Source organism: Theobroma cacao, chromosome 4 (assembly GCF_053813885.1).
Source record: "Theobroma cacao isolate CCN51 chromosome 4, ASM5381388v1, whole genome shotgun sequence".
NCBI lineage: Eukaryota > Viridiplantae > Streptophyta > Magnoliopsida > Malvales > Malvaceae > Theobroma > Theobroma cacao.
In genome coordinates, this window is record NC_142642.1 from 37,157,680 (window position 1) to 37,181,373 (window position 23,694).

At 37.4% G+C, this 23,694-nt stretch overlaps 7 protein-coding genes across 13 annotated transcripts; 4 read left to right on the forward strand and 3 right to left on the reverse strand.

Moving 5' to 3' along the window:
* The first annotated feature begins 4,542 nt into the window (after positions 1–4,542).
* PHP (PLANT HOMOLOGOUS TO PARAFIBROMIN) lies at positions 4,543–9,930 on the forward strand. Of its 4 annotated transcripts, XR_016025763.1 has the most exons (7): positions 4,543–5,816; positions 6,134–6,216; positions 6,361–6,482; positions 7,403–7,526; positions 7,599–7,649; positions 8,664–9,495; positions 9,592–9,930. XR_016025763.1 is itself a non-coding variant. In XM_007034739.3 (4 exons), the coding sequence occupies exons 1-3, from the start codon at positions 4,751–4,753 to the stop codon at positions 6,451–6,453; spliced, it is 1,242 nt and encodes a 413-aa protein (XP_007034801.1). In that variant the 5' UTR covers positions 4,543–4,750; the 3' UTR covers positions 6,454–6,482; positions 7,403–7,796. The 4 variants fall into 4 exon arrangements, 1 of the variants encoding a protein (XP_007034801.1); XR_016025761.1 differs by having other exon boundaries at positions 7,403–7,649; XR_016025762.1 differs by lacking the exons at positions 8,664–9,495; positions 9,592–9,930 and having other exon boundaries at positions 7,599–7,796.
* On the reverse strand, positions 7,888–8,974 carry LOC18603016 (Bifunctional inhibitor/lipid-transfer protein/seed storage 2S albumin superfamily protein). Its single transcript, XM_007034740.3, has 3 exons — positions 8,656–8,974; positions 8,436–8,501; positions 7,888–8,233 (listed from the first exon to the last, which is right to left on the reverse strand). Exons 1-3 carry the CDS (start codon positions 8,972–8,974, stop codon positions 8,100–8,102), a joined length of 519 nt encoding a protein of 172 aa, XP_007034802.1. The 3' UTR covers positions 7,888–8,099.
* A 1,558-nt stretch (positions 9,931–11,488) lies between the features above and the next one.
* Positions 11,489–12,908, reverse strand: LOC18603017 (non-specific lipid transfer protein GPI-anchored 5-like). Of its 2 annotated transcripts, none has more exons than XM_007034743.3 (3): positions 12,528–12,908; positions 12,324–12,386; positions 11,489–11,717 (listed from the first exon to the last, which is right to left on the reverse strand). In XM_007034743.3, exons 1-3 carry the CDS (start codon positions 12,844–12,846, stop codon positions 11,602–11,604), a joined length of 498 nt encoding a protein of 165 aa, XP_007034805.1. In that variant the 5' UTR covers positions 12,847–12,908; the 3' UTR covers positions 11,489–11,601. The 2 variants fall into 2 exon arrangements, with proteins under 2 accessions (XP_007034805.1, XP_007034804.1); XM_007034742.3 differs by having other exon boundaries at positions 12,324–12,431.
* Positions 12,909–14,926: 2,018 nt separating this feature from the next.
* LOC18603018 (Bifunctional inhibitor/lipid-transfer protein/seed storage 2S albumin superfamily protein) lies at positions 14,927–16,247 on the forward strand. Its single transcript, XM_007034744.3, has 4 exons — positions 14,927–15,357; positions 15,461–15,490; positions 15,680–15,739; positions 15,855–16,247. The coding sequence occupies exons 1-4, from the start codon at positions 15,015–15,017 to the stop codon at positions 16,070–16,072; spliced, it is 651 nt and encodes a 216-aa protein (XP_007034806.2). The 5' UTR covers positions 14,927–15,014; the 3' UTR covers positions 16,073–16,247.
* Positions 16,248–16,786: 539 nt separating this feature from the next.
* On the forward strand, positions 16,787–17,539 carry LOC18603019 (uncharacterized). The gene is made up of 2 exons (XM_018119187.2): positions 16,787–17,102; positions 17,195–17,539. Exons 1-2 carry the CDS (start codon positions 16,787–16,789, stop codon positions 17,506–17,508), a joined length of 630 nt encoding a protein of 209 aa, XP_017974676.1. The 3' UTR covers positions 17,509–17,539.
* Positions 17,540–18,002: 463 nt separating this feature from the next.
* LOC18603020 (Bifunctional inhibitor/lipid-transfer protein/seed storage 2S albumin superfamily protein) lies at positions 18,003–19,169 on the forward strand. Its single transcript, XM_007034746.3, has 3 exons — positions 18,003–18,356; positions 18,595–18,660; positions 18,994–19,169. The coding sequence occupies exons 1-3, from the start codon at positions 18,008–18,010 to the stop codon at positions 19,164–19,166; spliced, it is 588 nt and encodes a 195-aa protein (XP_007034808.2). The 5' UTR covers positions 18,003–18,007; the 3' UTR covers positions 19,167–19,169.
* Positions 19,170–19,308: 139 nt separating this feature from the next.
* On the reverse strand, positions 19,309–23,694 carry SDE3 (P-loop containing nucleoside triphosphate hydrolases superfamily protein). 3 transcript variants are annotated; one of them, XM_088805118.1, is made up of 5 exons: positions 23,457–23,694; positions 22,077–22,866; positions 21,810–21,980; positions 19,863–21,317; positions 19,309–19,679 (listed from the first exon to the last, which is right to left on the reverse strand). In XM_088805118.1, exons 2-5 carry the CDS (start codon positions 22,851–22,853, stop codon positions 19,452–19,454), a joined length of 2,631 nt encoding a protein of 876 aa, XP_088661244.1. In that variant the 5' UTR covers positions 22,854–22,866; positions 23,457–23,694; the 3' UTR covers positions 19,309–19,451. The 3 variants fall into 3 exon arrangements, with proteins under 3 accessions (XP_088661244.1, XP_017974644.1, XP_017974643.1); XM_018119155.2 differs by lacking the exon at positions 23,457–23,694 and adding an exon at positions 23,210–23,428; XM_018119154.2 differs by lacking the exon at positions 23,457–23,694 and having other exon boundaries at positions 22,077–23,428.

The window sequence follows — 23,694 nt, forward strand, 5'->3', positions numbered from 1 at the left end:
GGGATGTAGCTTTGTTACTGGATGAATGAATTCTGCTTTTCAAAAAAAGAAAGTAGTTGAGAGACTTGTAGCTCTAATTGCCTGGGTTTTGGCATATTTGGGAGTTTACTGGGCCTTGAGCAACACAATTTTTATCTCATATATTTAATATATTCTATTAATCCTAACATTAGATTTTTTTTTATTAAAGAAAATTAGTACTTCCAGATTGAAAGCATTTGGTGTCAATATCTGCTTACCTGACTTTTATATGACCCTGTACAAAAAACAAGCTGAATAAATAAAGAATTAGAGGGGCGGCAGTGGGAAGCGATAGATCAGCTTAAAGAAAGCAACTAGAACTATGTATAGATTCTAGTTCAAACTTTTAATACTTCCCTCAAATCCCAGAATTTCCAAGTGCCCATTCCTCATGGCCTTTGCAGGAATTGAGATATCACACAAGTCAATGAAAGAGTCCATTTTCTATACCAAACAAAGTAGAAAAAGCATTACATTTTGTCGGTAGAATTCCTTTAGCTAGAAGTTTTCCTCCACTTCATGACATGAATTGTATGACTGAAAGTGACCTGCGAAGATTTGTTCCCTTTAGCAAGTTGAATTTGGATGGGAAAAGAGATGAATGGCATTGGAGAGAAATTTTTTCGTGATGGGAGAGTCGGACTTTAAGGGATTAGACGTAAACAAGTGACAGTGGTAGATTACTTTCTTTGGTTTGACAAATAGTTTTGGATTTCATGCTTATAAAGGCTATTTATTTTTATTTTTTTTTGGAATTTCATTTGTATTCATAAAAGGGAACTATAGTTCGCCTCTTTACAAAGATTTTGTCAAGTTATGCCCCGTACAAGATAGAGGAGTATACCCACACAAAATCCTTCTCATCAAACAAGGTGATCAAAACAACACCAGCAAAAAGACCCTGTACACCTGCCATAGTTGAACAAAAGATAAATACACTAGCATAACCCAATCACCTCCTCAAGGTCCTAAGGCTCAGGAAAAATTAAAACCGTTCCCCAGTTTTGCAAAAAGTCTATTCAACCGACAAACACATGGAGCCAAAAAGGATAAGGTGTAGCCACCCCTATAGAAAGATCCTCAGCAGCAACACCTGGAGGAAAGGGTGGGACAGTGAAACTGCTCTCATCAGGCTCTATAGTTGTTATTTGATGCCTCCTCGCGAACGTTGAGCAAGTTTTCCACCCTTCTTATCCCTGTTTTCGCCAAGTTGTCAGCTTGTTGGTTGGCTTCCCTGAATATATGTTGGACCTCCCATTGGACTACTTTTCTTTTCAACATCTCGATGTGGAGGATCCACTTTCTCAGCCTCCATGGGGCTTTTTCGGGTGCATTAATCCACTGGACAGCATTCTTGGAGTCACTTTCGACCACCATTGTATGAGTGCTTCTCCACCTTGAAGCTGAAAAGAGTAAAAAAGCTTCCCTTACTGCCAACAAAAGGCTATTTGTTATTGATATACAAATATCCCCTAGATAAGTTATTTTGCTGAGAAATATCAAAGTTGTGGCCTGTGTGGCTGAGCATAGGTCTCAATGATTTCTTTTTTTTGGTTAACATATAGATAATTCTGATTTGATATTGCAGCAAGCATTGCCAATTTTCTGCTGTATATGGACTGATAGAGTGTCCTTTAGCTCTCCTTTGGGAACCTTAATATCAGTGCTCGCAAATCCAGACAATTGTTTATCTAAGGTGAAATTGGCTTGCTTTTTTCTTAGCCTCCAAGCTCTGGGGCAAGGGGGTTTTGCATTTACAAGCTGTGAATTACAATTAATGCAAATATATGTAGTATGAAAATGGGGTACAGAAAACAATCAAACAAAACCCTTCAACTTGCCATTGGATCTGTCACCAATAGGCTAAATACATAAACATCAGAAGTCTTTCCATTGAGAATGAGATACTTCCTAAGGGTACCTTCCGTTTGGAACCCTGCCTTTTCCAATACCCTCTGTGAGGCCTTGTTATCCACATCGACAAGACCTTGCACTCTCTCCACATATGGAAACTCCTTAAACACAATTGGAACAACCATTTTCACAGCTTTTGTGGCAATACTTTTGCCCCAGTATTTTGAGCCCAAAGCATAGCTGATTGATCCTCTGCATTTTTCATTGGCAGAACATGGCTTGACTGCTATGAACCCAATTGGCTTGCCTTCCAAACAAATAGCACGGCACCATGGGCGGGGAATGACAACTTCCTTTAAGTAACTCAATGCATCTTCTCTTGAAGTGAAGTACCTCAATCTTGTTCGACTGATCACTTTATCGTCACACGACCATTTCATGAAGTCATCGACATCTGATAGTTCATAGGGCCTTAGCGTGATTTCCATCGGTATAATTATATTTGGACCTTAGTTGCTCTGGATCTTTTTGAGCACTTTAGTACTTGGTATTTGTATCAAAGGCTTCAATTGAGTTTAACCTTTTGTTTTTGGCCTAATGTTGATTAAGCTTATCGAGTGGAACACTTTTATCATCCATTTTATACAAGCAGAGGACCCTAGCCTACCAGTTCACAATTCCATTTGCCCATAAACCTTTTAGCCTTTCCAACCGGATCAGTGGACCTTTGAATTCTTGTTCAAAGGCAAGTAAAAATAGTCTTCTTCTTCCTTTTTTTAACAGGTAAGTAAGTCAATTTTTTACAAGTAAAGGTTATAGTCATCATTATTTAGTGCAACTGTTTGTTATATAGTTTTCCATTCGAATCATGGTTTCATCCTATGTTACATGAATATGGAATCAAATGTCAAATATGAGTATATCACGTTTTTTATAAGTTTTACGTTAATTTTGAGAATTCAAATATCATATTTATATAAAAATAAAATATTTAAAAAATATCAGATACGAATATATTAAGATGAAATCAAGAGTTCGCGTAACATAAATTGTATCTGCACTTTATGATATCTACTTTAAGCATATTTCTCAACATTTTGCACCAATAAAGTATGTACCCAGAAACGCTTGTGGTAATTTGTTATAAACCTATACCTTCTTCAATAGAGTTCTTTCCAATGCGCAGATTTCACTTTTCGATAAAAACTTGGGCGCTACTTCAATCGGCAGGTGGTCAACCGAGGGCGGCGTAATACAAGCAAACGTTACAAACAAGTTTGCCAGTTGATGCATGCATCCAGTACTCACCACCCCAAGTAATGGAAAATTAAGCAGGTTTGGTCCCTAGTATTTTTTTCTTCTGGTCATTGAAGCCAAGCCAAAGATTTTGAAAGTCCTATTTAGTATTATGATGATGCTATCCACTGGTCCTTTATTGCAACTTATGATTATTTTTCTATTTCATTTACTATGGAAAATATTCTAGATTTTGCCTACCAAGGCTCATTAGTCACTTTCAGAAAAAAGAAGTTTGCTTGCAGGAGTTTTTTACTGGTTGCCTCGAGACAAAGTCAAACAGGGCGGCTATCCAAAGCACCCCTTTGCCCTTCCCCCCCACTCCAAGGAAGGATCAATAATCCACCAGACCTTGGTTCCTAGCAAGTTCTTAAGGCCACTACCTTTTGTTGTATATAGCCAAGGCAAATCTGCATCTCGCCCTTCCCAAGCTGGCTTCTTATCTTAAAATTTTCGTTTTACATATAAGACCTACACTAATTTTGTTACAAGAAAGCATGGAAGAAAACTGTCCTGTTCAATTAGATGCAAGCAAAGGCAAGGATGAATGTTCCGATCTGTCTCTTCGGCTATTGGATCTTTCAGACATAGATGATTTCATGGTCTGGGCTACTGATGAGAAAGTGGCTCGTTTCTGCACTTGGGAGCCTTACACAAACAAAGAGGATGGCTTAAACTTCATCAGAAACACAGTTCTACCTCACCCTTGGTTCAGGGCAATATGCCTTGACAACAGACCGATTGGTGCCATTTCAGTCATAGCAAATTCAGGCAATGATAAATGCAGGGGTGAACTTGGCTATGTTTTGGCATCCAAGTACTGGGGCAAAGGGATTGCAACAAGAGCTGTGAAAATGGTGGCCAAGACCATATTTGTGGAATGGCCTCATTTGGAGAGACTTGAAGCTCTGGTTGATGTAGAAAATGTGGGGTCTCAAAGGGTGCTGGAGAAAGCTGGGTTTCAAAAGGAAGGAGTTTTAAGGAAGTATTTCATCCGAAAGGGAAGAACTAGAGACATGGTTATGTTCAGCCTTGTCTCTACTGATCCTCAAATTTGATGAATTGTTTCCTGATTATTGTAAATAAATTTGTAGGCCAAGTTAGACAAGCTGCCCCTGCCTATGGCAAAACATTTCAGGTTTCAACCAATTGTATGAAATAATTAAAATCCTTAGAGGAAAAGGGATGTTAAGATAGTCATAGCTACACGAAATAAGATAGTTGTCACTATATTTCTCTATTATTAATTTATTATCTTTATTTGAATAATAGCCTGATGCTCATAATATTTATTTAATACAAACATAAAAATTTCATTTCTATTTTTGTTATAAAAAAAATTAAAGCTAACAATAATGATTATATAATCCCTCATTTTTTTAAAAATAATATCCCCTCAAGTTCCAACAGGAAAGGAGGAAAAGAGGTCAGCAGCACTGACTAGGATCTTTGTTTCCCTTAGATCACTGCGAAATCCACTTGAACGCCACAAGTATCTGCTAAAACCGTCGGCTCTCTAAAAGATTTCCCTTCTTTTGTTTCTGTTTCCGTTTCTTGGAATCGAAATCCTCGAAAAGCAATGGACCCACTCTCCGCCCTCCGCGACTTCACAATCCGGGGCGAGCTCGACAAAATCGTCCGAGTCAACGACGAATTCCGCTTCGGCACCGACTATTCCTTCCCATGCTCCGGCGAGACCGCCTACCGTTCCAAACAAGGCAACCTCTACACTCTCGAAACCTTGGTTTTCTACATCCAAAACCACCATCTCAAGCACACGGATTACATGCACAACTCCCTCTCTCTCCGCATCCCCGCCGTCACTTTCACCGACCGTAAACCCCTCCTTGATTACCTTACCGGAAAAGTTTCCACCTCCGATTCCATTGTTTGGAACCCACCGAAGTTCCCCGACGAGTTTCGACCCGATCCCTCTGGGTTCGATCCTGATAGCAGTAAACCCAAAGGTAATACCAATGATGTTGTTTTGGATGAAATTGGAGATATTCATTTCGATATTAAAGATAAAGAGACAGAACTTGCGGATTATATGGGAATAATTCGATCAATTGAGAAGCCTTTGAAGGATAGAGAAGGGATTCTGGAATGTAAAAATAGGGATTTTTATAGTGTTCTTGTTGCATCAACGAAAAGGGAAGAAGAAAGGCAGAGACTTGAGTCTCAGCAGAGGAAAGATGGGTTAGTTGCTAAGAGTAGATTAATGGGGGCTGAAGAGAGGCGATTGGGGTTAAGTTATGGGGATGAAATGGTGGGATATGATTCGAAGCCGAAAATGCATTTGAAAGGGAGCAAAATTGGGGAAGGAGTGCCTATTATTTTAGTGCCGAGTGCGTTTCAGACTTTGATTACTATTTATAATGTGAAGGAGTTTTTGGAAGATGGGGTTTTTGTGCCTACTGATGTGAAAGTGAAGCAGATGAAAGGGGCAAGACCAGAGTGTGTTACTGTGCAGAAGAAGTTTAGTAGGGACAGAGATAGGGTAGTAACGGCGTATGAAGTGAGGGATAAGCCTTCTGCTTTGAAGCCGGAAGATTGGGATCGTGTTGTGGCAGTATTTGTGTTGGGGAAAGAGTGGCAGTTCAAGGATTGGCCTTTCAAGGATCATGTGGAGATTTTTAACAAGAGTAAGTGGGGGTTTTTGAGCTTTAGCTGGATTATTATTTGAGTTTTACTATTTAATATGTGCGGGGTCTTTGTTAGCATGAGTGAGAAGTTAAATGTGAAGCTGAGAATTTTGTCTAATATGTATAATGCATTAAATTATGGATATGATGAAGTTTTGGGGTTGTGCTCTGTGTTTTAGAATTGATAGTTTTAACATGTAGTCTTTACTTGTCAGTGTTTTAGAATTAGTATTTTGGGTGGGTGGAAGATGAGAATTTATCTTATTTTATTGTGCACTCTTGATTAAAATAAATACTCATTCTTGAATTTTATGCAGTTATTGGATTTTTTATGCGATTTGAAGATGACAGTGTAGAGTCTGCTAAGATTGTGAAGCAATGGAATGTGAAGATTATCTCGGTAAGATTGTTTCCTCCTCAGTTGCTATGGTATTTTCATCTTAATGAGTTTAGTGCAACTTTTGGTGGAACCTAGTCTTCTTCCTCTTTCTTATCCTCTTTATTTCTCTTCTTCTGTTTTTCTCAATGTGCCCCAACTATGCAGATTAGCAAAAATAAGAGACACCAAGATAGGGCTGCAGCGCTGGAGGTCTGGGACAGACTAGAAGAATTTGTGCGATCACGATCACATTCCTGAACTGTGAAGCTTTTAGGAAACATTTATATGTACGTGTTTGATGTTCATGAGCTATGACCTTCATCCTGGATGTATCTTTGAATTTTGTTAATGTATTTAAGAATATTGATTATCTTATTATGACAATTAGCAATCTCGATACTTTTTTCTTGTGAGGGGTGCAATGCTGATCAAGCTGCAGTATATGGTTGCAGCTTCAGAATTATTATCGTTTTCAATTGATGATATGCGTGCAGAGAGCAGGGGATGTCCCTTGACCTTTTTGATTTTGATAAATGTAAATTGTGGAACAAATGTAATAGTGAAATATACTTTTTAGATTGAACCATTTATGGCAGATATCTGGGGGCAAAGTAGATGGATTCATTAGGGTGGAGTTATTTTCTGGTCTATTTAGGTTAAATGTTTTTAAGGTAAAACATTTATAAATGGATTTTTTGTTTTGCTTTCCAATGTCCAGGTACTGTTCTTTTGTGTAGAAATGTAACATGAACAAGCTACACATGGTTCATACTTGCCCTGGCATTTAACTTTTCAAGCTTTGTTAGCTTAGGTATGGTGGATGCACGGCAAGTGTTATGCAAATCAAGGGACTGTTTCTAGATCCTTTTTTCATCTTTAACTGGATCTCCTTGTGGCATGTTGTTAAATATATTGTGTTGTTTCCTGTCTTGCTCTTTTATCTACATTACTAGAGAGAAGTGATTTATGATATCTGGACATATGGCTACAGCATGTGTAAGGGTTTGTCCTGCTATTATCTTTCATCTGGTCTGGTTACCATAAGACAAAGTTTTGGTCATATTGAACTCTTTAGATTGCTATTTCTCTCCTTTGATGTGGTCTTTTTTAGCCTTCTAATTTTAGCTTCAAAACATTACTTCCTAAAAGCATGTGAAAACCTTTCATAGCTTAATTGAATCATAACTTAATTTATTCTTTGGAACAGGTGTGAATTGAAGATGGAATCACTATGATGATATATGAGAACTAAGTTGTGTGAGTGAACATCATTGAAGATGGTTACTCTTGGCCAATGGTTTTCTTTTATCGAGTGCCAATGCACACCAAAGGTCTTTCCATCACTGTGACCTTTTAAAATTCTGCTAGAAGGAATTCTCTGATTGGAATACTGACTTATGCAGAGCAAGGTGGTTCTCCAGATGCTTCTCCTTATACTTCCGTGCGAGTTAATGGTAAAGCAGCATTAGGAAATTACAAACTTATGATTATCAATTCTCCTATTTTATAGCTGTTGGTTGACCCCAATATGTGCCAGAATTGCAATATTGTTTTCCTGAGTGTATAGACTTGTACATGTTTTGAGCTTCAACTTTTGTTCACTTCTATGTATCATTAACTTCTTGCTGTGATGTTTATTTGACTTTTTGTTGCTTAGAAGTACCAGACGCTTATAAATCCCTATTAGATATATTCAGTAAGTAATCATATAGAATCTTTATTGAGAAGGGAAGAGAAGCCATAACTCTCTTCAGCAATACAAAACCATATGGACCTTGGAGGGGATAAAAGTATAAATATTACATGTATCCTCACTAAAGGGAAACTAAGTAACAAATTAAGAATACCATAAAATGTTCACTAACAAGATGGTGTCATGAGAGGTAGGGCAAACTAGAGAAGATTCAATGTGATGAGAAGATTGAACTGTATGAGGTGGCCAATAGAAGGAAGATAAGAAGAGAGAGTGACAATTTGTTGGTGCTTCCATCTGATGAGCCATCTTCCTGTGTGGATGGTACGGTTTTAGATCCACCTCCTGCACCCATTTTATAAACATTTACTCCAGGAGAACAAAGTTGAGGAACAAATATAAAAGATTTGGGCGAACATATCTCATTTGTTTTCATACTGATTGAGATTGTTTGTAAGTGAAAAAATTCAGTATAAAGTAGATGCCTAAGCAAGGCAGTAACCTGGCGATGGAAGAAATAGTCTACAAGACAACAACTATTTTGTACCTGTAGGAATTATGCTCCCAGATTCTGGTGATCCCACAGGTGAATCCGCTGGAGCTGGAGAAGCAGCTGATAACAAGCAGTCGGTGTTAGTGGAATATCAGAAAAATTTTGAGTAAAATCTAATTACCTCTTAATTGAAGAACTTTTAACCTAAGCAATAAGTTTTGCTGATATTTATTCAAGATTGAAATATGAAAGAAATATTTAATTGCATCCTTACCATTACAGCTGCTGATGGGTGGAGTCTGGACATTGCATGAGCCAGGTAAGGCCAAAGCTTGAGTCTGGTTGATGGTGATCCCCAGTGATGAACCACCACCATTAAGGACCTCACACAAGCATTGTGGCGATGAACGTACGACATTTGCAAGCTGTGTGCAGCATTGTTGGGATGGGGTCGATGAGTTCCCTGTAATGTAATTGAGGCAGGGTGACAGGCTGATCAATATGCTAGTGCAACTTGACTGAGCTGTAGCTCCTGCACAAAGCATGGCTACTAGGACCAAGACAAGACATGTTGCCATCTTCCCATTTGCCATTAGTTCTCTTGGAACGGTATCGCTGAGAATTCCTGCAAGATTGTGCTGATTTCCTGCAACTTTGGAATGATGGCAGGATGGTTTGGTTTGGTTTTTATAGGGTGACTGTGGAAGGAACAAATAACAGCAAGTCTGGAAAAAGAGTTGTGGGTGACCAACTTTCCTACTCTTTAACGGGATTCAACAGTCAACTACAGCTTATATCTCTGAAGTGTTCAATGATGGAGGCTTCAGGCTTATTACTATTTGTTTGGTTTGCATAAAAAAACCTATTTAGGGCGGTTTTGTGGGTGACCAACCTTATATTCTGTTGATGAATCTTTGATGCAGGATGCATAGATGTTTAAAACGTTCAAACCTGAACACTCTTGGAAGCCCCAACTATGAAGAAAGCATAACGTGTGTCTGACTCCACCTTTCTACAGAATTTGTCTTTGTAAAACTCTCTTTTAAGAATCTGAATCTGCTTTAAAAAGAAGAAAAATTCGCTTCCAAAGTTCAAAAAGACATTGGGCAAAACTGTGAGTGTTCGAGAAGGTCGTTGCTTGCTTGCTTCTTCTAGATGTTTGGGTCGGGCATCCTCTGAAAATGACATCTACTCTGTTTTCTTGCTTCAGACCAAAGAAAATTGACTTCCCCCATTGATGATTTAGGACACGACACATGTCTCAGGGACCAAGGAGCAGACATTGAAAAGACAAAATTGTAATCAGTCGTCATCGACATGGTAAAGAGGACAGCGTGCCCCTGCGTTGGTTCAGGTTTTTTCTATCGTTTTTTTTTTATTCTTTTGCTTAAATTCCTTGGAGATTTCGATTGAAAGGTTCAGGCAATTCCTCTGGAGCTTGTGATTTTCATTGTTAAATTCCATGGAGGCTTGTTTGAAGGGTTAATTTTAGCAGACCTGACACGATGGAAAGTTTAGATGCATTTTCAAGGTGCATGGATTGATTTCACGTTATTACTTTTATCATGGCAAGAAGAGAAAAATTGGGTTTCACTTCAACTATTTTCTCTCTTACAATTTCTTTAACTTTTCCCCCTGCCCTCTTCTCTTCTCTCTTATCAATGAATAGACGTAATGAAAGTGTGTAACATGCAAGGTGGGATTGGGCTTTGGAAACTGAAGTAAAACCATTCTTTTAAGGAATTAAAAATGGGAAAAAGAGGTGGGAGAAAATTATGAAAGATTACATAATTTTAATATGACTTAACAGGTCAATTTTGTACTCCTAATTAATTCAATGTAAATGATTCCTATTTCGTAATTGTCCTTTTTAGCTTTGTTCAATCACTTTAAAACTGATCAAATTACTCACCCGTTGGCCTGTAAACTAAGCTATAGCGTGAGCTTGAATTGATCACATTGGCTAAGACCTAGGACTTCCAAAAAGAAGTTGGGCCAGCCAAATCCTTAGGTCATGAGCAGGATGCTCCTGACCCCATCAATCATGGGTGGAGAAGGATTTGAAATCATTAAGGGTCCTGCTGGAGGTCCCCTAATTATTTAAGGGTAAAAAGAGGGGGATAGTTGTTGGTGCCTTCGTGGCATTGGAAACTAGTGCTAGTTGGCATCTTGGCCATGTTCACTTCTCTTCCTACTCCAATCAAAAATGAAAATCTTGCATTTGCAAATTTTCTTTTCCTTTTCTCTTTTTGTATTTCCCTTAAAAGAAACGAAAAGTGAAAACATTATGGAAATAGAGCTAATTTATCCTTTGCCCGCATCGTACTAAAAATTTATTAAAGATATAATGTTTTTAAAAATATTTGATGTACACCTCAACTATTAGTTAATGTATGATTTTCTATTTAAAAAATAAAATTTGAATTCCTTTCTTTCAATTTTTTTAAAAAAAGTCTTTATTTATATAAAAAATTAAATAATTTTTTATTTTTATTACGTTTAGTAAAATAATTTTTTATAATTAACAATTGACTGACTGTTTTTAATTAAAATACTATTTATTATTTTTTTACTCATATAAAATTGACATGACATTAATAAGAAAAATAAGAATGTCACGTGATCATGTATGTCATCATATCACATAAGCACCATCTACTTAGACATGCTAATTCATTATGTTAGCATCACGTGCATCAAATGATAAATGATGATTTGATTAACTACAGTTAATCAACTATTTATAAAAGACTTATTTAATCTAAAACAAAAATATAAGGATGTAATTGAACGTAATAAAAGAATAAAGACTTATTAAAATTTTTCTAAACAATTTAAAAATTTTTTCAGGTATATTATGCTCTTATTAAAAATTGTCTAAATTCAAAGATTTCCAATATCAAAGAAAACAAAAAATAAAATGTGCAACATGCTTAAAACTGGCCAAGGTCTAGTTATTTTCGTTTGCTGGATTCAAAGATATTTACTCAAAATATAAAAGATAAGTTTCTTATCATTGAAAGACATTACAGTTGAAGCATGAAGAACCTTTTGAATTTCTCATGCATGAACTTAGCAAACCACACAAGCTTTATATAAGAGGTAATTAAAGCCAAACCATACAAACTTTTGTTCAAACGACAATGAAATGCTGAATAAAACACGAGTAGATAGCATCATAAACAGTAATAGAAGCATGAAGATATCCCGCATAGCAGCCTTAGAAATTGCTGGAAATGGAAGCATATAAAGCTATAGGCAGCAAGAACAGGATCAGCTGAATCGGCATCTTAATGATAACTTCACTGGAAGTTGCTGGAACTGTTTTAGACCCGCCTGCATCCATTCAATAAAAGAATAAAAAGATGATTGAAACCGCTTTGATGTACTTATAGTGATGGTGAAAGTTGAACCGAACTATATTTTCAAATAGACCCCTATTGATATAGTTTGCTTCATGGACAAAGACCTCCATGTGGATGTCGAAATTTGTTTCAAACTTTTCCTCAAACTAGTAAAATTTGAAACCAACAATTTAGGTTTTAGCAAAGGAGTTAGAGATTTTGAAACTATTAAGGTTATTTCTTGCGTGGTTCCAAGCTCTTACATCAATTTTCCTTAGGTTTTGTTAAGTCACACATTTTGTGCTTCCAAGAAAGCATTTTCCAAGGTAGAGTATAGGTTAGCAGCAAAAGTTTGTGTAACCTTTTCTCTTTTTTTTTAGCAGGACTGGTCTAAGTTCGAGTTAATGGAAGGATCTAACAATAGCAAATTATGCTTATGTTATTGTTAGCTTCTCCTTGTGCTAGATAGAAGCCTAGCTAGACCTAATTTTACAGAGTACATAAGATTTGAACTCAGAAGCTCTAAAGTTTAAGCTGATATAATTAGCTAAAGCCTGAATGATCAATATGTTGAGAGGCATAGAACCAATGAGAATACCTGATGCTGATGCGCTGCTTGGGGTGTCATCTGAATCGCCTGATAAACCTTGAGGAGAACCCGCTGGAGAATCAGAAGGAGATATTGCGGTTGCAGGTCCATCAGCAGCTACCCAAAAGTTAAAGCATCAAACTCTAAATTACATAGCTGAACTATAAAATGTACTACATTTTCTAAAAAGTGAACATATCGATCGGCTTTTACCATTGCACTTGCTAACGGGTGGAGTTTTCACATTGCAAAGAGCAGGGAGTGCTAGAGCAAGTGTCTGGTTAATCGACACACCCAGCGACGCACCGCCGCCGTTGAGCACCATGCAAAGGCACTGCGGCTGTGATTGAACAACATTAGCAAGCTGCGAGCAGCATGAAGCAGATGGGGTTGAGGAGCTTCCTGTCACGTAGTTGAGGCATGGAGCCATGGTGATTAGCACACTGGTGCAATCTGATTGAGCCATGGTTCTTGCCCAAAGCATGGCTACCAGGAGCAGGACTAGACCCAGGGTGATCTTCCTTGAGGCCATTTGACTATAATAGAACAGATGCCTGCCGAAGTGCCGCACGAACCTTGAGCAGAAGTTGTAGATTGAGTAGTTTGGGTTGGATTCTAGTGCAGGGAAGGGGGCTGATTTATATAGAAAATTAGTAAATTAGGATTATGTGTATTAAATTTTCGAATTAAGGCATGTTGGTAAACTAAAACATACAATCTGAGGTAAGCTCTATAATCCTCGTAAGAAAGTAGTAACATGTGTCGTTTTGAGGTATTGAATACGTAAAGGCTAAAATGATATGTTTAAAGCCCGTATTTACTCAAGATGCGTACGCTGGCCCAAATGCATGAATTGAAAATGACCTTTTGATAATTAACTGAAGAAGTCAGGTAACCTAATACTAGAAATTTAACACCATCGTTAAGGATTAATTAGGATTTGACACTTGGCCGACAACTACTTGTCGAGAGTAACATGCCAATGAAGAAAGAGAATGGATATCACAAAATGATTATATATTCCACGTCACTATATATATCTTTAAATAACAATTATAATTGTGTATATCTTTTAAATATTTTTCAAATGTAAAAGTTAATTAATAGACAAACATAATTATAATTGAATTGAATTATTTATAAAAGAAAATTAATATTTCAATTATATATAATTGAAATTTTATAATATTTATTACTATTAAAATTAAGAAAAATATTTTAAATATAAAAACTAAATATGATATTTTTATCTATTAAAAAGGTTTCCATATCCGTACTTCTATTTATATTATAGATATGGATATCGATAATAGATAAAAAAAAACATTATTTATTGATAAATGGATCAAGTGTCCTGATAACTTCATTTTTATAAGGAAGTGTTCAAGCAAAATAGGCACCGCACCATATATTGAATGCCGAGTTTAATACAAACAAAATTACCATGGGGAATGTGGGAAATAAAACTAAAACATAAGAAAAGGGAAACTTCATTTACCGTCAATTAATGACAAAAGATCATAGACCGTGACGGTGTTTCCTAATAGAATGAAAATTTTTAGTATAATATTTTAAAATTTTTTGAAATTTTAAATAAATTTTTATTTTATCAAATTAATGTATTTTTATTTTAAGTCAAATATATTTTTATGATTAACTTTGATTAACTATTAGTAGTTAAAATGGTATTTGTAATTTTATGTCTAGGTGATGTTGATGTAGATGGTATGACCATGTTATCATGTTATATCAACATATATTAACATGCCATGTCAACAATATATGACATAAGAATTATAAGTGCCATTTTGATTAATAATAATTAATCAATTGTAAGAGTTTATTTAATTCAAAATAAAATTATAAGTGTTTAATTAAACATAATAAAAAATTAAAATCTTATTTGAATTTTTTTCAAAATAATATAACAATTTTTAAAGTACTATGTTAATTTTTTTTAATGCAAGCTAGCTATTATAAATTACTTGTCGTTAAATTTGTAAATTTAGATAAAATGATAAAATTAAATTATCAATGTTAATTGGTTCGAATTGTAGCTCATACGATCACAAAAAATTGCTATCATATTCAAGTAGTGAACAAAATTAAACGTTTAAACCATCCAGAAAGAGTTAAAGAATGAAGATTAATTTCTTCCTTAAACAATTAAATTGCCTATAATTTGTGGTGACTCGAAACAAGAAATGGAAGTAGTTTGAGTAACAATAGACGGCCAACTGCTTAAAGAATAGTGGGTTACGTCAAGTTAACTAAAGATTCTCTATCACGTCTTTTGTAGATTCAGTGAAAACTTGCAGTGGGACATTCATCAAATGGTTCCTATTGGCCTGATTGATTAGTAACTTTTGACTTCATTGACCTGTCGATTGATAAGATTGGCACTTCATCCCGTGGCAGGTTCAGGTCAAAATGGTTCCCATTAGACTAACTTCGTGGCTAAACCAATCTCCTCTGTTTCAATCCAATATTGGTTATGGTAGTTGAGCGTCAAAACCAACTTCGAACCCACCTGTTTCGTTCCCTCCACATCTCTTTACCTAAACCCCTTCATCTATAAATTCACTCATCCTTTGCCTTCCAATCATCGCCAAACTCCAACATCCAATCACCTATTGTTTTTTTCTTGACCAACATAAGTTCCTCTTAATCAACTCCTCCAAAGTCTGTCCCAACCACAGTATGATGGGTTTCTCCAAGCCATCTTCCCGCCTTGTACCAGTTCTGTTCGTAGCTTTGACAGCATTGATGTTGCCTGTTTATGGCCAGATCAATACTCCATGCAGTCCATCGATGCTCAGTACCTTCACCCCTTGTATAAATTTCCTTAGGAATAGCACTGCCAATGGTACTTCACCAACTGCAGATTGTTGCAAGTCTCTTCAGACCCTCACAAGTGGTGGCAGGGACTGTTTGTGCCTCATTGTGACCGGAAGTGTCCCTTTCCAGATTCCAATCAACCGAACTCTTGCCATCTCTCTTCCCCGGGCTTGTAACATGCCTGGTGTCCCCGTCCAATGCAAAGGTGAAATATATTCAACCTATACAACATTAAGGATCACATTTCTACATTTTTTGTCCTTTTAATCGAATGAAATCACTAAGATGAAAGTTTTCTTGTTTTGCAGCTGCCGCTGGTGTACCTGTTCCTGCTCCAGGTATATTTTCCAAAATGATGATAGGATTCCATCACAAATTGCTTTAATTTGACTCAAATTTTATATGGGACAAATAGAGTCTACTTCAAACAGACCGGAGCTGCACATTTGCAGAGTTCGTTCTCTTGTTTTATGAGGTCAATTTAAACTGAACCATATGTGCTTATCAGTTTAGTTATTCTTTGACAGGTCCAATCGCACTTTCACCCACCCTGTCTCCTGGAGCTTCACCAACTCTAAGCCCAAAGGGTAAATAAAACTGCTCTTTCAGCTCAATTGTAAAAGCTATTGCATTTCAGTTACCACAAAGCCTATCCAATTATCAGTTTGATATTGATTTCGTTAAGTTTGTTTTTCTGAACAGGTTCCCTTGTGCCTGAACCAACACCGTCCGCCGAGGCGCCAGAATTCGACACCACACCGGCTCTAACTCCGCCATCTTCAACAGTGGGTTCTGAGGCCCCAACAGCCAGTACAGGGAGCCGCCCTGTTCTTACCCCGTCATCTGCCAACCCCGCTTACTGTTTTTCACCATTCCTTGTGGTGTTCGCATTAGCATTTGTGATTTTCAAGAGCTTCTAGGCGGCAATATCTCCTATTTCTACGTATTAATCCATTTGTTTGAGAAGTATATTCTTTTAGGGGTGTGAGTGACACAATTGTTTTGACAGCTATATTGGGTGATTGTTCCTAAATAAAATGATATTAGTGTAAGTTTTACTTAATAAGTAAATTACAAGATTTGTTTATCTCTCTAGTGACAATTTTTTCATGCCTAATGGTTAATTTGATGTTTGAAATGGAAACAGAAAATCTATAAATGATTGGTAAAATCAGCTAAGAAATCAAACATACAAGGCAGTAACGCTGAATGTGTCTCTTGATCAACGTGATCAGCATTCATGTTCATTCTCATGCCTCACTCACGCTCTGGTCATCAAATTAGAGCCTCAAAGTTTGTTACGAGAAGTATTGTTTGATTCACCCACCTACTTCTCACAATGCGCGTGACTGATCTCGATTTACCAGACCACCCATCAAAATTGGCATGCTGTTCTAAGGAAACTTCATTAAAATATAGCCTTTTTTCCCCTATAATTAATTACAAGTTTGTGAGATTGTGGCATTTTCAGAGCACTCTGTTAAAGAAAAACAGAACACCCTGCATTTTCTTCGCCATTGTTTCAAAAGATAGCAAAGGGAGTAACTGGTAGGTACTGCTGAAGTCAGTATGGGAACAATGTTGCTCCCGTAAAAGGCACATTATACATATACCTAGAATTCTTCAACTACACCATGGGTTTAAGGGGACTGCAAGTTTCACTGGTGTTTACTTGGCTATTAGCAATTGTGCTTTTCAAGCTTGCCCCGATGTTTAAGAGCCAAATGCAGGGCTGCTCTGTTCAGGATGTAGACCTTGGGCAGTGTTTCAATCAAGGTATTAATTCTTCCATTGAGATTGCATGCTGCAAGGCCCTTAATCAAGTCGTCCAAACCGGATATAATTGCCTGTGCTCACTGTTGTCATCGTTTATTGCTCCTTCAAGCACCCCACTGTCATTGCCATTGTCAAATTGTTACATATCAGTGCCTTCTTTGACCCTTTGTCGAGGTAATGTCAGATATCAATACTCTTTTCCCGATATGACCTCACTTCCCTTCTTAAGCATAACGTATCTCCTTTCTTTTTTCTCTAATGTGAAGTTCTAGCTCCAATGCCAGTGGTGCTTCCACCAGATAGTCCGGAAAGAAATCTTACTCTACCTTCTGCGCCTTCTATAGATGTTCTTGCTCCCCCAGCTCAGGATCAGATTCAGGTTCCCTTGAACTTGACTGAGGACAACAACCACGCTGAAGAACAAAGGAAGCCGCATTCAATTGAAAATTCAGTCCCGGCATTGTACGTGTCTGATATGAGAAACGGGACATCAAATGGAAAGGAGAAAACCAAGATGTTGGCTCATCAAATTTCGTTGTTGTTGTCCTTGGCTCTTCAGGGATGTATCTTATTAGCTTAAAACTTCAATCTTGCTTTTCGAAGCCATGCAGATGCAGATTACACTAGTGAACATTAGCATATAATATACATATATATATATATATATGTATATACATCTGTTTAAGCTAACACTCCAAAAATATACACCCCTGAGTCTTTCTTCTTGTAGATCACATTTAATTGCACGTATTAAAATAATAAAAAAATATTTTGATATTTTTAACATATTTTAGATTTAAATTTTAATAACAATATAAATATTTTTTAATAAAATAAGTTAATCAAACTATGTCCGGGCTTGAAGAATAATGCCCAAGCCCTTAAAAGAGTTTCAATTTTGAAAGAATTCTCCCAAATAATTAATCAAAATGTTTTATTGGACCCCTAAAGGCTAACGGCTAACGGCTAACGGCTAAAGGTTAACGGCCATTCCCGCCACTTTCCTTCCCATTTTACCTAAACGCCCTCCTGCATAACAGATTTTTAACAACCTCTCTCTCTCTTTGTCTCTCTATGCCATGGCTACGACCATCCTCATAGCGATCCTCCACTTGACCCTCCTTGCCGTGGCGGCACAGCCTCTGCCACCACCACCTGAGCAGCCAGGCTGCGTGGCGGAGCTGGTGGCTTTCTCGCCCTGCCTCCCGTATGTGTCAGCCCCGCCAAACAACGCGACCGACATTGTCGCTCCACAGTGCTGCAACGCCTGGTCCTCAGCTTTCGAATCAGGCGACAGTTACTGTTTCTGTTACATCCTCCGGCAGCCGTTGATCTTTGGGTTCCCATTGAACCAATCCAGGGTCGCTTCACTGTCTTCTTTCTGTAAGGCCAAGAACCGCACTTCTCTGTACTCGCTTTGCTCTTCAGGTTTTCATCTTTTTCATTTTACCCAATTATTCAATTCATTGATTTCTTTCTTTTTACCTAATTGTTTAGTTCACTGATTTCTTTATCATCTTTTCTTTTGCTTCAGTAGAAAAATAGTAATCTTGACTCCAAATATCAAAATAAAGTTCTTGATTTAGAATGAATACGGTTCCAGGCCTTTAATCTTTTGATTGATTAATGTAATGGTATGCCATTATTAATTACGATTATGCATCAGGTGTACCAGCGTTGCCGCCTTTGCCTAGCACCATAGATTCAGGGAGACTGAAACCTTCCAGTTCTGGTAAGCAAGCCCAACACTCTCTTCTCTCTCTCTCTCTTTTTTTTTTTTTTTTTCATTTTTCCATGTATAATTGACCAAATGCAAGCCTAAATTATTTGTTTGAAATACACATAGATGACCAGATGTTACTGGTTTTGTTTAAAAGAGAAAAAGACCAGATTTAAAAGGACAGTTCATGGCTTGTTTTATGAAATGAAAAGGGTTGTTACCAGTCTTAAGAATCTGAAAATAGGCAGATACCAAAAGCTGTTAAGATTTCAATTGTATATTAAGTCTATAGCCTTAGCATTAAACTGTTATTGGTGCAGAAAAATTAAGAAAATTGTTCTACAGGTTCCGATAATGATTCATCTGCTTTAATATACTCGCCCCCGGAATCTGCTGGAAGATCACCACCACCACCAAGTTCATCAGCAGAACCAGCCATTGTTTCTTCTGCAACAACCCAGATTGACGAGCAGAGCAGTTGGTTTCTACTTGGGATGATGATTTTTCTGCTTAACTAGATTCAGTTGTAGACCGACAGTAATGTAGATTTCCCAATTCATTCAATATATTACTTTGTAATCGGCAAACTGATATTGTAAAATACTTTCTGTCAGCAAAGCATTATGAAATCCAGATGGTAATAGTGTAAGAAGATCTCACTTTTGCTTTACCATTATGTCATATTATCACTTGAAGTGAACACATAATTCATCACATTTGTCACTGTCAAACAAAAGCAGGCAAAAAGGTCACACGAAAATATGGGCAAAAAAAAGTGAAACAACCCGTGCAGGATTAGTGTTTCATTTCCAACCGTCAGACCACTCAGCTTCATCTGTAACAGGTTTGGGAACTTCACTTTGAATGGTGTCTTGAACCCATCCACTTTCACCATGGGTGTTTTCATCATGGTTCCAGCAATCCTCCTCAATTGAAACTTCATCAACATACACCTGCCTCTCAGGAAGAGCGCAGCCCTGATAAGAATTGTTATCTGCACAACGCCATATAAGCCTGCTCCAGTATGGGTCCTGCCATGCATTGAAGATTAAACAGTCAGCTAAACATAAAAAACTGAATTTTTGGGCTGTAGGTATGATAAAATGCCTATGATGATTCTACAGCAATGACATTATTTGGTTGAACACAGGTAAGTTGAAAAAGAGTAGCAACATTTTTGATAGTAAATGACAACCTCAAGTGAAAATTGATACCTTGGAAATTATGTGGGGATTCCCAATAATAACAAGCAAAGATATTGCACGGGTAATGGCCACATTAAACCTTCTTGGATTGCTCAAAAATCCCAAACAGTGGGTCCTGTCAAACTCATTGTGTTTGACTGTTGATCGGACAGTAGATATGATAATAACTTTTCTTTCTTGTCCTTGAAATTGTTCAACGCTTCCAACCTTGATATCAGGCATTTCAAGATTCTCAAGGGCATTCTGTAGTTTGAGGACTTGCTGCCTGTAGGGGGTTATAACACCAATATCTTCCTGGCCCAAAATGCCACTTGCTGTCAAACTCTTAACAACCTCTACAACCTTGCTGGCTTCAATCCGATTGAACCATGATGGATTACTTCCTTCCCTCTCATCAAAGCCTTGGATGCCAAAGAAAAAGACAGGGAACTCCTTATTAGGAAGAAACTTAACTGAATTCAAGAATGAACCTTTGTAATCTTTACAAGGGATCAATTCACCATTGTAGAAAAGCAATGAAGGGAGATATAGGATCTCTGGGTCGCAACGGTAGTTTCTAACCAATTTTGTTACATAATTTTCATCCCCTTCAGAATAAAATTCACATTCATATAGCCTTTCTAAGTACGACTTCCCCAGTCCGAGAGTCTCTGCTTCTCTGGAGTATATAACTGGACCTAATTGCATTGGGTCTCCAGCAAGCACGACAACTGTGTCTCTTTGGCAAAGGTTGGCTATAGGGACCATGCTTTCTGGCTCTGAAGCTTGACCAGCCTCATCCAAGAAAATATGAGAGAAGTGGCCTTTAGGAACACTTTCTGCATAGAGAAGGGAGGAACTCATGTAAGTTGATATGACGATTCTGTAGCAGGTGATAGCATTAAGTGGAGGACATTTGAAAACAAGCTCATCAAAGAAGCAAAACCGAAGAAAATCAGGCTTGACATCATTGTATGGACGCGTAGCTGCATTAAGTCTGAATATTTCATTCTCTTTGAGCTCAACAGACTCTGCATTGAGGAGTTTCTCTAGTATCAAATCTGCAGCACTATTTGAAGGTGCACAGACAAGAATTCGAGAACAATCTCGAGTTTTGTGGAGCTGGAGGATTGCCTCCACTACTGTCATGGTCTTCCCTGTACCTGGAGGCCCATAAATCACATAAGGGGGTCCTCCTTTGCAGCCAAGGATCATCTCAATTGAGCACATCTGCTCCTCATTAAGTGTACAAGATATGGGCACCAGAGGAGTGGTTTCAATCAGCCTACTTTCCGGGGACTCAGATGGAAAAAGGAGATTTAACTCTAAGCCTTCTGCAGCATCAATGGCTTGGTATAACCTCCGCATATTGATTCGGTTATACGTGAACTGTACATTATAAAGATTCTCATCTACGTGGGACAAGTGAAATTCTGGTGCAAACTTCAAAAACACTTCATCAGCTTCTACCCTATGGATAAAACCCTGCAAATCACCACATTCAGTGACAGTGTGAGGTCCAGATGATTCTCCAAAAGAAAAAAAGGCCAGGGAACTTTAAAGACTAAAATGAAATTGAAGGAAAGGGAAAGGGTTAGAGAAATATCAGAAAATCCATACCACATGCGTAATACACAGACACAGAGATTCACATAATAAGACAACCCAGTTTGTATTAAGAAGTCATGGGTAGATGCATTCCTGTTAAAACAGATTATGTTGATGAGTGGTATCAGAATTACACGTGTTACAGTGTTATCTATCAAACATGAAGATAGACCTTACTCTTCTGTTTTTAATGATCCTGATGCTTGACCTTCAAAGGAGTAAAGTAAGTATCTAAGCATCAAGTCACATATAGACCTAATTGACATGGCAGTACCCAGACATCTAGAATCATTCAAATATCACACAAAGAGGCTGGAAGTGCTTCAATGCTAAAAGGAGAAACATATAGTAATTTTTATTTACACCGACCTGATAAACTCTAGCTGTTTCACTTGCATCTGGACAAGCGAGCTTAGCAAAAATATGATCTCCATGGACAAGGGAAGGCCTTCTTTCAGCAAGCCCTGGGACCTTAAGCGATAAAAACTTTCCATTCTTCCTCATGTTAATATTCTCCATGTTATAGGCCCTCATGTCTTCCTGAAGCCAACAAAAATAGAAGAATCTCAGCAGAAAATAAACAATAATTTCAAATCACGAATATTAATCTTCTTTCTTACTGAAGATTAGAGTTACCTCTAGTTGTAACTCCTCCAAGATTAAAAGATGTTTGAAGAAAGATGCATAATTATCCTTTGTTAGACCTGCATGAATAACATCAGGAGTCTGCTTACTCTCAACCAGCTCTCTGATATCCTTTGGAATGTCATAGCGGGGAAGCCTGTTTTTAAAACCTCGGTCCATTACCCTTGCTGGGCGTGATCCAGTAACAAATGCATCCACAGCAAATTGCTTCTTTCTCTGACCTCTAGAATATGGCTTCTTAGATGCCAAAGATTGTGAGATCTTATCTTCGACCAAGAGAAAGGCCACTCTTTCTAATCTATCACCCCCCACATCAAAATGCACAACTGTAGTGTGCAAGCCAATTTCCTTTGCTTTGCAAGACAGCCAAATAGTTAAAGTCTCTCCAGGCTGTATCATCCTGTCCTCTAAATCAAAAAATTCAATGAACCCTTGGCTTGTATTTCCTTCAGAATTTGCTGATGGAGGTTTCATCAAAGAAAGAGTGAAGGAATCCTCAGGAGTCGATGCATAAATTTTAGTCCACAAATCCATCGGATCACCACTTGTGTTTCTGATAGTGATCGAATCAAAAGCAGTTTCTCCCACAAAGACGGATTGAGGCTTCCCATCTATGAAAGAAAATGGTGCAGAAACTACAACAGGACCCTCTTCAAGTGGATTGTAATTACACACAGAGTTATCGTTCTCATAATCAATGAAATCAATTTCTCCTTTGTCTCCAATGACCGAATATTCATCATCCCACTTGTAACCAGTCATTCCCATCACCAACCGGAAACTGATTTGAAATCAAATTCAGAATATACAATCGTTAGCCACTTACAAAAGCAGGCGTATACATTTAAAACAAAGTACATTACAACTGCAAAGAATGAAAATCCATTTTCAGCATCATCAGCAATGACAATCATGTACACTTCAGGATTGAAGCAAAAGCAAGGCCTTAAAGTTGAAGTTTTTATAAGCATAAACCTTTTTTTTAAGAGCAATAACCAATAAACAAATTAACAGGACAATGGCAAAGCGGAAAGACAAACAAGTTTAAACATTTCCATTATCATCAGAAAACAAAAAATCCCAAAAAAAAAAAACAGCCACGAAGTTAAGAGTTTTTCAATCACCAGAGTTCTTTATGAGCAGCAACGAGGTAACCCAAAAAAACAGGATAACGACAATTAGCAAGAAGACGGAATATCAAAGCAGAAATATAATCAAGTTCAAGGATTTCCGTTATCTATCAGAAAACAAAAACCCAACTTTTTCAAATATATAATTCAATATGTACGAAGTACGTGAGCATGAGTCAGTGTATAAAACAATGAGGAAAGAAAGCTTGTGCTGAGAGAAAAAAAGAAAAAAAAAACCCACCCTGAGATTTGAAAAAAAAAGAACCCACCCTGAGATTTGAAAAAAAAAAACCACTTCAGCAGAAAGCAAAGCAACAAATATACTGTGAAAGAAACGGCAACAAAAGATAAAGTGGTCAATGCAGATAAAGATAATGCCGGGTATTGAGGGACTCTTGGGCTGTTGGAAACATAAAAAACCTTGGATTTAGCGGCATTGTATAATTTTTTTTTAAACAAAATCGAAAGAAAGAGAAATC